The sequence below is a fragment of the Haematobia irritans genome, chromosome 2 (assembly GCF_050003625.1).
Source record: "Haematobia irritans isolate KBUSLIRL chromosome 2, ASM5000362v1, whole genome shotgun sequence".
Classification (NCBI taxonomy): Eukaryota; Metazoa; Arthropoda; class Insecta; order Diptera; family Muscidae; genus Haematobia; species Haematobia irritans.
The window spans coordinates 6,625,254-6,639,657 of record NC_134398.1 but is presented as its reverse complement, the minus strand read 5'-3'; the positions used below and the strand labels follow the sequence as shown (position 1 = coordinate 6,639,657).

General features: G+C 30.5%; 1 protein-coding gene across 4 annotated transcripts in view; it reads left to right on the top strand.

Moving 5' to 3' along the window:
- Shawl (Shaw-like) overlaps positions 1-14,404 on the top strand; it is a 95,829-nt gene that overhangs the window by 55,456 nt on the left and 25,969 nt on the right. For all 4 annotated transcript variants that reach the window (XM_075293224.1, XM_075293226.1, XM_075293223.1 and 1 more), the window contains exons 3-5: positions 7,722-7,871; positions 7,947-8,079; positions 11,250-11,429. In XM_075293224.1, the coding sequence (XP_075149339.1) occupies positions 7,722-7,871; positions 7,947-8,079; positions 11,250-11,429 (463 nt within the window). The remainder of the gene's footprint in view (positions 1-7,721; positions 7,872-7,946; positions 8,080-11,249; positions 11,430-14,404) is intronic.

The window sequence follows — 14,404 nt, the reverse complement described above, 5'->3', positions numbered from 1 at the left end:
TTATTTTAACTACCCAGGAAGTTCTTTTAATTCAGTTTTTTATAACTTTGTTTTTTTTCATACTTTTAATGGGTAATTTTAACTTTTTTTGTTTCAAATAGGTTAAAACAGGGTAAAAATTCATAAAATGGTACAAATCATTTAAATGTTGTTGAAAAAAAATGTTAAATCCAATCTGAAAAAATTGTGAATTTTTGAAAATATTTGAGATCAATCGTTTCCCACAAACGTTAGAATCTATTAAAAATTTTAAAAAATTATAAAAATAATTTTTTGACAAAATATCACAGAATTTTTTAATTTACATCCAAAATCACACTTAAAGAAGTGATGCAAATTCAGTGCAACGGCTGTTGAAATGGAGGACTTCCGTCCTATGACAAGCCCATGTTAAATTCATCGCTTCTGCGTCAATTTTGCACCATCAGGGTAAAATTCCGGATCCAAAAAGAACATTTTCATTACTTTTTTGGCGACGCGTTTTTTGCTGGGATGTTAGTAAAAAAAAATATGGGAAACATTTTAATCTGAACCAATTTTAAGGCAACTTCGCAAAAGTGTATTTATGATTTATCGGTCGATAGATATGTATTAGAAATAAAGGAAAATTTGAGTCAAGCTTTCGACTTAACAGTGGCGTTTTTATAAGGAAAATGTGGGTATTTTGGTCATTTTTGCCCAAATCGGAAAATCATATATATGGAAGTTATATAGAAATCTGAATTGATTTCAACCAAATTTTACATGCATACTTAGTATTTTAATTCTGCTCGCTGCGCAAAATTTCACGTTAATCAGACTACAACTTTGAATTCTGTGGTCATATGACGGAAAATCGGGCGAAAGAAATATATGGGAGATATATCTAAATCTGAACCGATTTCAATCAAATTTTGCACACTTCATTATACGACCAAGTGTTATGTTTGTGCAAAATTTCAAGCAAATCAGGGTAAAATTCTGGCTTCTGGGTCCATATAAGTACATATCGGGCGAAAGATATATATGGGAGCTATATCTAAATTTAAACCGATTTCTTCCAAAATCAAGAGGGTTCTATTCTGACCCAAAACAGGATCTTTTGCCAAATTTGAAAGCGATTGGACTTAAACTGCGACCTAGACTTTGATCACAAAAATGTATTCACAGACAGACGGACGGACAGACGGACGGACAGACGGACATGGCTAGATCGACTCAGGGACCCACCCTGAGCATTACTGCCAAAGACACCATGTGTCTATCTCGTCTCCTTCTGGGTGTTGCAAACATATAATATATACCCTGTTCCACAGTGTGGTGCAGGGTATAAAAATTTGACAAAATTTTCTATGGAAATAGAATGTTGACAAAAATTTCTATAGAAATAAAATTTTGACAAAATTTTCTATAGAAATAAAATAATATAATAAAAAATTTTCTATAAAAATAATACAAAGTATTGATAGATTATTTTTGGCTCAAGTGGCAACCGTGCCAACTATACTTGTTTCATCCCAGGCCTGTGGGCATTTCCACAGTTTTATGTATAGAACTTTATTTTTAATTTTTTTTTTAATCCTTTTTAACCTAAATAAGAATTTAGCGTCTCAATTGATGTGAATATGATCTTGGCGGTACGAAAATGAAACTCAAAAAGGCCTTCGAAAGAGTACAGTCTTCCCTGTTTTTGCTGGTTGACTTTACACATATACACACACACATCCATATACCAAAATTCATATGGATTTTCATTTATAAATGCGCACCATAATAACCCCGACAAAATGTTCACATTTAAATATATAATACAATGATTTTTCACAGTTTTGGTTTTATTAAGTGAGAAAATTGTTGATGGCCACATTCAGGCTGTGTTGTTCATTCCTCCCACATTTTGGGCAATATGTGCGCATTTAATGACTACAAACGATGATGGGCAAAAAATTATATTAGAAAATCGATTTATTATTGGGCCCATGTAAATTGTTTGTTTTTATTACTACAATGACTTTATACATTTGGGTATCTAACGCAAAAAGTTGGTTCACTCCTCCACGAGTATAATTGTTATAATAGGGAATAAAGAGGGGGTAAAGGATTTTCGACAAGGCCAGTAAAAGCTGAAATGATCACGGACGTCATCGAGAGTCAAACAACAGCATGTTTTAGGCAAATAAACTTTTACCAATTTTTCGCTAATATTCGTATAGCTTAGGGGCATTTTTTTTCTTTGAAATTGTTTGACTAAATGATTAAATAAATGAAGCACAAATATAGGATAAAAATTTGCTATTACATAAAAACAAACTTCACTAAGTTTATGTTAAATTTCCACTACAGGAAATTAGGAAAAACTTTTTTAAACCCCATTTTCCTGAAGCTCCTTTAGGGCAAGGTTAGTTAACCAACTTTCAAATTGTACAACGGATATGTTTGTAATTCTGTCTTTGAAAATGCAATAACAATATTTTCAATTTAATTTTTGTTAGCTGAAAGTTAAATATTAACGGAGCTATATGAAAATGCCCGTAAGTCATATAAAATTTGTCTATAATAACCTTTATAGATAATTTTGAAATAAAGACTTCTTTTAAGCACGCCTATGGAATTTTATTTTGCCGCTATAATTTTAAGCTAAACAAATATTTTCTCTACCATTTGGTGATTGAACTATAGATGCATTTTTTATGTACAACCTAATCTTTGATGGAGACTGCATTTAAATTGTTTTTCATTGTTTATTCAAAACAAAAACAGCAAAAAAATTAAATGACATGACATATATTGTTTAAATAATGCCTAGGCTTTACCTAGAACAAAAGCCTAAGTTAAAATTTACTTTTGATTTAAATTGTCATCATATTGGATTGACAAGTGCATTATTCCACAAGTGATTAAACAATGGTTTTGCAAATATATTTTAATATTTTATTGTTGAGCAAACTTAAATCATTCTATGGCCTTAATTGATTTAACTGTGAAATTATAGCCTCAAAAGAAAAACCATACAAACCAAAGGGCAATGAAGCATTTTTATGGACATTGTTGGTTGATATGCGGTTGAAACCATAGTGAAATGTCATTGACAGGGATTTTAGCGAAACTTTACACTTTGGAGGTTTTTACTGGGCGCACAGGCAAAAGTCACAAATGTTAAAAAAAAAAACTTTTTAATATTAAATGCAATGTAATCTTAAATTCATTAAGATTCGGCCAAAAAAGAGGAATTAATATTTAGAGAAACATTGATTGAGCCAAGTTTAATGGGAGTTTTGCTACAGCAAAGTATGTGCAGTTAACTTGAATAAGAAATAAAATTTTCACAAAATTTTTTATAAAATAAAGTTTTGATAAAATTTTCTATAGAAATAAAAATTTGACAAAATTTTCTATAGAAATAAAATTTTGACAAAATTTTTTATAGAAATACATTTTTGACAAAAATTTTCTATAGAAATAAAACTTTGACTAAATTTTCTTTAGAAATAAAATTTTGACAAAATTTTCGAAAGAAATAAAATTTTGACAAAATATTCTATAGAAATAAAATTGTGACAAAATTTTCAATTTTGACAAAATTGTGTACAGAAATAAAATTTTGACAAAATTTTCTATAAAAATGGGAGTCACCGTGGTGCAATGGTTACATTCCCGCCTTGCATACACAAGGTCGTGGGTTCGATTCCTGCTTCGACCGAACACCAAAAAGTTTTTCAGCGGTGGATTATCCCACCTCAGTAATGCTGGTGACATTGCTGAGGGTTTCAAAGCTTCTCTAAGTGGTTTCACTGCAATGTGGAACGCCGTTCGGACTCGGCTATAAAAAAAGAGGTCCTTGTCATTGAGCTTAACATGGAATCGGGCAGCACTCAGTGATAAGAGAGAAGTTCACCACTGTGGTATCACAATGGACTGAATAGTCTAAGTGAGCCTGATACATCGGGCTGCCACCTAACCTTCTATAAAAATAAAATTTTGACAAAATATTTTACAAAAATAAAATTTTGACAAAATATTTTATAAAAATAAAATTTTGACAAAATATTTTATAAAAATAAAATTTTGACAAAATTTTTTATAGAAATATTTTTTTAAAATCAAATTTTGACAAAATTTCCTGTAGAAATAAAATTTTCTATAGAAATAAAATGTTGACAAAATTTTCTATAGAAATAGAATTTTGACAGCATTATCTATTGAACTAGAAACCAGACAAAATCTTCTATAGGAATAAAATTTTGAAAAAATTTTTTATAGAAATAAAATTTGACAAAATTTTTTATAGAAATAAAATTTGACAAAATGTTTTATTGAAATACAATTTTTACAAAAAATTCTATAGGAATAAAATGTTGACAACATTTTCTTTAGTAATAAAATTTTGACAAAATTTTCAATAGAAATAAAACTTTAACAAAATTTTATATAGAAATAAAATTTTGACAAAAATTTCTATAGAAATAAAATTTTGACAAAATTTTCTATAGAAATAAAATTTGACAAAATTTTCTACAAAAATGAAATTTTAACAACATCTTCTATAGAAATAAAATTGTGACAAAATTTTCTATAGAAATAAAATGTTGACAACATTTTCGTTAGTATTAGAAATTTGACAAATTTTCATGCTTCCTCTTTTTTCATTCATTTTGTTTTGTTATTGTTGGTTTTGTTCTTTAAGCATTGTTGTCGTTTTTTTATTTCAGCTTAAAACCATGAATTGACTAAACTAAACCTTTTTCGGAAGGTTCAAGTGTGGTTCACCTTGGGTTTATGAATTTATTCTGATAATTGGTTGACAGTTTTGCTGCAAGTAGATGATGCTGATGAGGAATGTGGTAATTCCGAAACGTGCGTCCATCCAACCATCTTGCAGTCTATAGGGCTTTGCCCAAATAAATTTGACAAACATTCTTTTCCTCTGTTGGTTAGGCTACACGTGTAGTTTAGTCAATTCATGGTTTTAGGCTGAAATAAAAAAACCACAACAATGCTTAAAGAACAAAACCAACAATAACAAAACAAAACAAATGAAATAAAATTTTGACAACATTTTCTTTAAAAATACAATTTTGACAAAATTTTTTATAGAAATAAAATTTGGCAAAATTTTTTATAGAAATAAAATTTGACAAAATTTTCTATTGAAATTTTTATCATCAGAATAAATTCAGGCAGTTCATTAAACCCAACAATAAACCACACTTGAACCCTCCGAAAAAAGGCTTTACATTGATAGCCGGCTTATGCCGAAATAAATTCGTACAAATATCTCTCTTTTCCTTTGCCACCATCAAATCATTGATTTGAGATGTTTGTACGAATTTATTTAGGCATAAGCCGGCTATCAATGTAAAGCCTTTTTTCGGAGGGTTCAAGTGTGGTTTATTGTTGGGTTTAATGAACTGCCTGAATTTATTCTGATAATTGGTTGATAATTTTGCTGCAAGTAGAGGATGCTGATGAGGAATGTGGAAATTCCGAAACGTGCGTCCATCCAACCATCTTGCAGTCTATAGGGTTTTGCCCAAATAAATTTGACAAGCATTCTTTTCCTCTGTTGGTTAAGCTACTCTTGTAGTTTAGTCAACACAATGGTTTTAAAGCTGAGATCAAAACAACAAATATGAAATAAAATTTTGACAAAAATTTCCTATAGAAATAAAATTTTCACAAAATGTTTACATAGAAATAAAATTTCGACTAAATTTTCTATAGAAATAAAATTTTGACAAAAAGGTGTATAGAAATTAAATTTTGACAAAATATTCTATGGAAATAATATTTTGACAAAATTTATTATAGAAATAAAATTGTATCAAAATTTTCAATAGAAATAAAACTTTAACAAAATTTTCTATAAAAATAAATTTTTTAATTTAGATTTTTTATTGAAGTAATCAATTAATTTAGTGATGGCATCATAAAAAAAAACTCTTTTCTCTGTTTACTTATTTTGGAACTGCTGTAAAATTTTGGTATTGACCTTCTTTGTAATTCTAGTATATTCCAAAGATGCCGAATATCAGCTATTCAGTCGACTATACAATAGTATAACAGGCTCCCTTCGACTTCATTTGTTTTTTCTTTCATTCTTTCGTTTTTCTTTTTAATTTCATTATTCTTTATATATATCCCTGGATATTCCTTTCAAATACCATCCCTTAAATTCTCATGTGTCCCATGCAATCGACTGTCATGAAATTTTGCAATAAATTTGTAAAGTTGTAAACATTGTCGTTTACGTTTGACGTTTTTACGATAATTTTAAATCGTAAAATTATATTGCACCAAATCTTCGAAGATTAGCTGGAACGCATGGGCCTTGCAATTCAATTTAATTTGTTAGTCAGCCACCGCCATATGTTTATGGCAATTTTATAGTTGTAAAAACAAAATATTCTTATAAATGAACATAATTTTGTTTACGAAGGGAACAGTGGAATGAAACAGCATCTGGTTTTTGGTCTATGTGTGTGCTATAAATCACCTCTGAGAAATGAAACTAGTTTGAATCTCTAGAACTGCTAATTCCTAAGTAAATAGCGGTAGTTCCACTGTTGAATTTGACATGAGTTTCTCATTGAAAGAAGCCAATTGACTCTCTCATACACTACCAGTAATCGATTGGTGAACTAAGTTAAAATATTATATAACAATCATATATCTAATTCGACAAAACCATTTTCTTTTAGAACAGAAAACAGGTGAAATTAGTATGGGTTGAACCAATTGACTCCCTTGTGCACTACTAGTAAACTATTGGTGAAGCAGTTTAAAATTTTATCTAATTTAGTTAGCTCGATACTAATGCCACAGAACCGATTATCTCTAATTACTGATACAATTATTGTTTTTTTTTTTATTTGGAGTGTTTTTCATGTTTTGTGTCTATTTTTATATCTCAAAATGGGAATTTATTTCATTGAAATATAAGACCTGTGACCGGGGCAACTTCTATAAGCTTTACCAGTAGCTATGGGGTTGTATGGTACGTTAAAGCAGCACATAGATCAAGCTCTAGACTTTGTAGATAATTCAAGACTGATTTCTAGTAGTCTCCGTCGACTACTCAACTAGTGGCTGGTGGCAACTGACTACCTTTATTTTTAGAAGACCTGTGTATGTATGGATACCTATGTGGTTTGTAGCCACATATTGTGAGCATGTTATAAAGGTTGAGTTAGAGGTTATAGTTCCTATGGATCTATCTACAAATTCACACACACTCTTACACGAAATATTTCCATCCGTTGTACGTTGTCGTATCTGTGGTCCATCCGTAATAGTGACCCAAAGTTTCCGCTCATAAATAATGAAAATGTCTATGTAAACAACGTCAACGGAAGATGTTCTTTCCTCCATTTCCCAAACATTTGGTTTTCTATTTGCTTGTCTTTTGCCACACGTATCCATAGGGTCCCTCCGTACGTATTCTATTACACTAACATGAAGATGAAAAATGGGGCCAATAGTTCTAAGGCCACCGTATGCAATGAGTGCGGGGGGTTTCTTGGGGATGCCTTAGTTTGTCATTGAATGCATGAATGAATGAATGTTTTCATTTCTAATTCTGCTGAATTAGCAGAACATTTTGCTAATGGAAAATAAAATATGTAAATGCTACGTTTATTTTTTGGTCTTCTTAAAAGTTTGTGTCTTTTTTCTTCTTCTACTTTCTTCCTCTGTTCCTCTGCTTCTATTTCTTTTTGGGGATTTGAATAAACCTCCGGCAACAGGTATGAGACGTATAAAGCAACGCTAAAGAAAATACCCGCCACAAGATTATCACGTTTAACTGAGGCCTTAGCCAATTATGATCCAGTGCTGAATGAATATTTCTTTGATCGCCATCCTGGGGTTTTTACACAAATTCTCAATTACTACAGGTATGTAAAGAACAAAAAAAATGTTATTGTTTTCTTTTATAGTAATAATTTGGAAAATCTTTCATTTATTTTTAGAACTGGAAAATTGCACTATCCTACCGATGTTTGTGGCCCTTTATTCGAAGAAGAATTAGAATTTTGGGGTTTAGACTCTAATCAAGTTGAGCCTTGTTGTTGGTCCACCTATAGTATACACAGAGATACTCAGGTAAGTCAATATATTCTAATTTACTCATAAAGAGTAAAAAAAAAACTTTCGTATAATATAATACTTTAATGACAACGGATATTATTTCTATCTTAACAATGTTGATTGTTAATGTAAAAATATCAAACACTCTACAAATAAGAAATTCGAATATGAATACGTATATGTGTTAGTATCAGGGATGGAAAATGCAGTACTACAGAACTTTTTTTAATACATTTTCACACTGGTCAGTATCGTAATACCCCCGCGAATGATTTAGTATTTATGGTACATTCATTTTGACAAAATATTTTAATATTTTGAGAAAGTCTTATTTGCTAATGGTCTGTTACAAATTTGTCAAAACATACCGGTTCATGCGGGAAGAAAATCTCTATTTTGGTCGGAAAAGGAATGGGATTCTTTATTACGCTTCCACACGAAGACTTTCTAGATAAGAAGTTATCGATGGCGTACTTACATAATGCGAATCATTGCAGTCACGGTTGAAACTTGAAATTTTGTCAAAATTTTATTTCTATAAAAAATTTTGTAAAAATTTACTTTCAATAGAAAATTTTGTCAAAATGTAATTTCTATAGAAAATTTTGTCAAAATTGTATTTCTATAGAAAATTTTGTCCAAGTTTTATTTCTGTAGAAAATTTTGTCAAAATTTTATTTCTATAGAAAATGTTGTCAACATTTTCTTTCTATAGAAAAATTTCTCAAAATTTTATTTCTATAGGAAATTTTGTGAAAATTTCATATCTGTAGAAAGTTTTGCAAAAATGTTATTTCTATAGAAAAATTTCGTCAAAATTTAATTTTTATGGAAAATTTTGTCAAAATTTTATTTCTATAGAAATTTTTGTAAAAATTTTATTTCTATAGAAAATTTTGTCCAGGTTTTATTTCTGTAGAAAATTTTGTCAAAATTTTATTTCTATAGAAAATGTTGTCAACATTTTATTTCTATTGAAAATTTTCACAAAATTTTTTTTCTATAGAAATGTTTCTCAAAATGTTTTTCTATAGAAAGTTTTGTCCAAATTTTTTTTCTATAGAAAATTTTGTCAAAATTTTATTTCTATAGAAACTTCTGTTAAAATTTTATTGTATAGAATATTTTGTCAAAATTTTATTTCTGTAGAAAGTTTTGTCAACATTTTATTTCCATACAATATTTCGTTTCTATAGAAAATTTTTTCAAAATTTTATTTCTATTTTGTCATAATTATGTTTATATAGAAAATTTTGTCAAAATTTTATTTCTTTAGAAAATTTTGTCAAAATTTCATTTTTTTAGAAAATTTTTTCAAAATTTTATTTTTTTAGAACATTTTGTCAAAATTTTATTTCTATAGACAATTTTGTAAAAGTTTTATTTCTATAGATAATTTTGTCAAAATGTAATTTCTATAGAAAATTTTGTCAAAATTGTATTTCTATAGAAATTTTTTTTCTATGTTTTATTTCTGTAGAAAATTTCGTCAAAATTTAATTTCTATGGAAAATGTTGTCAACATTTTATTTCTATAGAACATTTGTTCAAAAATTTATTTCTATAGAAATTTTTTTTCAAAATTTTGTTTCTGTAGAAAATTTTGTCAAAATTTTATTTCTATAGAAATTTTTGTAAAAATTTTATATCTATAGAAAACTTTGTCAAAATTTTATTTCTATTTATCTATAGAAAATTTTCTCAAAATTTTATTTCTATAGAAAATTTCGTCAAAATTTATTTTTTATGGAAAATTTTATGAATTTTATGAATAATTTTGTCAAAATTTTATTTCTGAGAAAACTTTGTCAAAATTTCATTTCTAAAACTTAAAAAAAATATTTAAAATTAACGAGTGGACAAACAGAATTATATTTTCTTTAAAATTCAATCTAAAGGAGCTCTGACAATAATCTTCCAATGGAATTTTTGTTGAAATTTAGTGAAAAGTACTTTTTCGCTCAAAAAAAACCTTTTTTTCTACTTTCATGAAAATTGTATTTTCCATTAGAGGTGTGCACGTGACACGAAATTGTCGTGACTCACGAACATTTTCGTGATTCGTGCGTTAGTCACGCTCATGACAACAGCGTGAGTGTGTGTGAGCGTGATTAACAAACCAAAATGTCGTGCGTGAGCGTGAGTCACGAAAATAATATCTTCGTGAGTGTGCGTGAGTAACGAATTACACTCACGAATATATTCCTGCTCACCTAACATAAAACGCTTAAGAGTGAAATTCAATTAAAATTTTAGTGACACCTTGGGATGTTAAGAGATATTAAGATTTCTCGATTTTAATAATGCTCATGTTTTCAGACACTTCGGTAAGGTAAATTAATCATAAAATTATTCTTGAGTCACGATATTTTTCGTGAGTCACGGTAGTTTTCGTGAGTCACGGTAGTTTTCGTGCTTGAGTGTGCGTGAGTACAAATTTTCTTTTCGTGAGTGTCCGTGAGTCTTACCAAAAAATATCGTGCGTGAGTATGATTTTTCAGTCGTGAGTGTGCGTGAGCGTTATTAAACTATTACGTGCACACCTCTATTTTCCATCTTTGGTCAGTATGCATTGTAAACTCAACAGCATTTTTGCAATAAAATACAATTTTTATAGAAATGTAGCATACTTTAAGGCGTTCGTAAATATATCCAATGTTGCCCATAATAAATAACTCAATTCAATTTAAATGTTATAAAATATTTAAAAGTATTTAAAAATATACTTTCTGTGACAAAAATCAAAGCTTAGTAAAAATTTGAATTTACTTTAACTAATCAAACAAATATATAGCAATAAAGTTTCAATTTAAATTTAAAAATATTCAATTTAGTTCTAGAATACATAGTTCTAGAACACATTCTTGTAAACTCAACAAAATTTTTATAATGACCATTATTTATATAGAAACACAGGAGTTTAAACATACTTTATAATCCAACAAGTTATATTGAAAATATTTATTTATTTATTTATTGTTTATTTTAATCATACAGTAAATGTATGATAAAAAAGAAAAAGGGAAAAGTAGCATTGGCTGCTAAGGCCATCAGCTATATATTGAAAATATATTTTTTTTATTATATTGAGGACTTTTTTAATTATATTTAATATTAGTTTTGATTCTATTTTCTTCTAATATATTCCTTTATATACTCTTTGATTCCATTTTTTGTGTGTATAGAATACTTTAGCCATATTGGATAAATTAGATATTGATAATGAAAAACCTTCGGAGGAGCAAGTGGCGCGCCTTTTTGGTTTTGAGGATTCCATGAATAAGGGCCGTTTGAATTGCTGGCAACGTATAAAACCAAAAATATGGGCTTTATTCGATGAGCCATCAAGTTCTACCGGAGCGAAGGTAAGTTGATCATTATTTTGAAAACAATTTTTGTAATAATTAAAAAAAGCTTCAAACCGGCTATATAATACCCTAGCCTATTACCGGATGTGCTGTTGTTTGAGAGCGTAAATTAAAAATGAAATGTTTAAGAAATTATTCCAAAGAAAATTGTAACAGGTGGATCAAACGAAATATTTTACAACAAATCGTCTTTTGAATCAAATAATCCGCGAACAGATAACAAACAGAGAATGAAGCCGACCCATTTTTGCCGGCGGCGGCTGACACTAATTTTTTGGCTCCGGCGGCGGCGGCGGCTTGACGGCTAAGCCGATATAAATTTATCTATTCGGCGGCGGACAATTAGCCATTATAAAATCAATTTGAAATTATCCGAATGGTAATGAGATTAGTTGTACAACCAATCTTACAATCACATTTACATTTCATTCAAATTTTCTAAGCTAAATTTTTGCAAAATTATTATAGCAACGTGATACTGATGGATTTTGAGTGGAAACTTAGGAATTTTGACAAACAAATACAACAATTATTAATATTTGTTTTTTTGATTTAAATCAATATTTGTGATTAATAGGACTAATTATGGTTCCAATGAACCAATGAGTCGTGCATTGGCTGAATTTAATAATATCTCCAATGAGGATATTGATATATTTGATGAATTTTCTAAATTTGTTAATATTCTAGATTTAATATATTTTTAGTTTTAAGTAGTCTGTAAGGAATGTTATATTTCCATAGACTTGAATAAATAAATAAATAAATAAAAAATTTTGAGTCGAGATGAGTCGACAAATTCGGCGGCGACTTCGACTGGCAAAAACTAATCGGTGGGTTTTTGCCGAACGTTATCTTGCTTTAAACCCCCCTGCCTTTGAAATATAGTGACCGTTAATCACGCAATGATAGTTTCGCAAGGTTGCAGCAGCTCACTGTACAACAAGAGCCAGCAGATTCCCCCATGTAAGCTTATTTCCATGGATATTCACCATCTGTTGTCAATCCCGTAAAGGGTGATACGGTCAAAATTTGGTCAAAATAAACTTGACGTATTTCTTTCAATTTTGCATTTAAAAACCTAAACACTCCTCATATCGAAGGTGCGTGTGTGTAGAATGTTGCTCCTATTTTGATTTTGGAATTCACTCTTCAGTTGTCAAAATGCCGTCCAAGCAAAAGAGCAGCGTATCAAAATTTTGCTCGCGCATCGCGAAAATCCGAGCTACTCGCACGCAAAGCTGGCAAAATCGCTAAAAGTTGCCAAATCAACCGTTACAAATGTAATTAAAGTATTTTGGGGAACGTTTGTCGAGAGCCAGGAAGTCTGGATCGGTGGGAAATCGAAAACCGGAAGCCGCTGAGACGACAAAGAGAGTTGCTGGTAGTTTCAAGCGAAACCCTAACCTCTCTCTCCGAGATGCCGCAAATAAGCTGGGTGTATCGTCTAAACCGTGCATCGAGCCAAAAAACGAGCTGGACTATCGACTTACAAGAAGGTAATGACTCCAAATCGCGATGATAAACAAAATACGGCGGACAAAGCGCGATCCCGGAGGCTGTACACGACGATGCTGACGAAGTTTGACTGCGTGGTAATGGACGACGAAACCTACGTCAAAGCCGACTACAAGCAGCTTCCGGGACAGGAGTTTTATACGGCAAAAGGAAGGGGAAAGGTAGCAGATATTTTCAAGCACATAAAACTGTCAAAGTTCGCAAAGAAATATCTGGTTTGGCAAGCCATCTGTACCTGTGGCTTGAAAAGCAGCATTTTCATAGCTTCCGGGACTGTCAACCAAGAAATTTACGTGAAAGAGTGTTTGAATAAACGTCTGCTGCCTTTCCTGAAGAAACACGGTTGTTCCGTACTGTTTTGGCCGGATTTGGCATCTTGCCATTACGGTAAAAAGGCCATGGAGTGGTACGCCGCCAACAACGTGCAGGACAAGAACCCTCCCAACACGACAGAGCTCCGCCCAATTGAGAAATACTGGGCTATTGTCAAGCGGAACCTAAAGAAGACCAAAAAAACTGCTAAGGACGAGCAGCAGTTCAAGGCAAACTGGCTTTCTGCGGCGAAGAAGGTGGACAAGGTGGCTGTACAAAATCTGATGGCAGGTGTCAAGCGTGAGGCCCGGCAATTCGGATTTGGAAAAGCGAAAGCCTAACTGAATATTTTTCCTGAATTTTATACTAATTGAAATTGAAAAGGAAATTTAATTTGATTTTTTTAAATAAACGATTTCACCGATTTACACGCGTTTCCCTTGAAAAAATTTTGACCGTATCACCCTTTATTACCAATTTGCTCGCCCAGTATTTTAAGATTTTTAACCCTAAACATCATCAACATGATGATACGATTTCATTTTTGCACACACTTTTTGTAGAATCTATATTTCGCGTTGAAACATTTTTATACCTATCACAGTTATTATACCTCGAATACACAGCAATATGCCTTTTCCAAAAAATATAAATATTTTATATCTGCTTACAATAATGTGCTCGATATTTATTATTAAAATTGAATTATTTCAAGCATTTCATCATATAAATCAAATTTCCATGAAATGTTCTCTTAGAAGCAAAATCTACATAAGTTCATTATGTTTGATACAAAAATTCAAATTACAAGAAATTGATTTGATACGAAACCAAGGTTGTGTTTCATTTGAAATTTTTGGCAAAACGAGTTTCACAAAACTCTTAACAAACAAACCACAATCCTTTTGCCATTGCCACTGTAAAAATGAAACAGTAGAGATAATCCAGTAAAAGCTTCCATACTGCTTCCATGTACTATGATGTTTCATGGCTAAAAGCTACTGAATTTCTATGAATAATAATTTCGCTTTTCATTTTTTTTTTTGGTGTTTTTGGAATGTCAGATAGAATACGGGAATTTAAGAAATTTTTTACTTGTTTACGCAACGCATTGGTTTTGCATAAATTTTTGCTGATGGCTG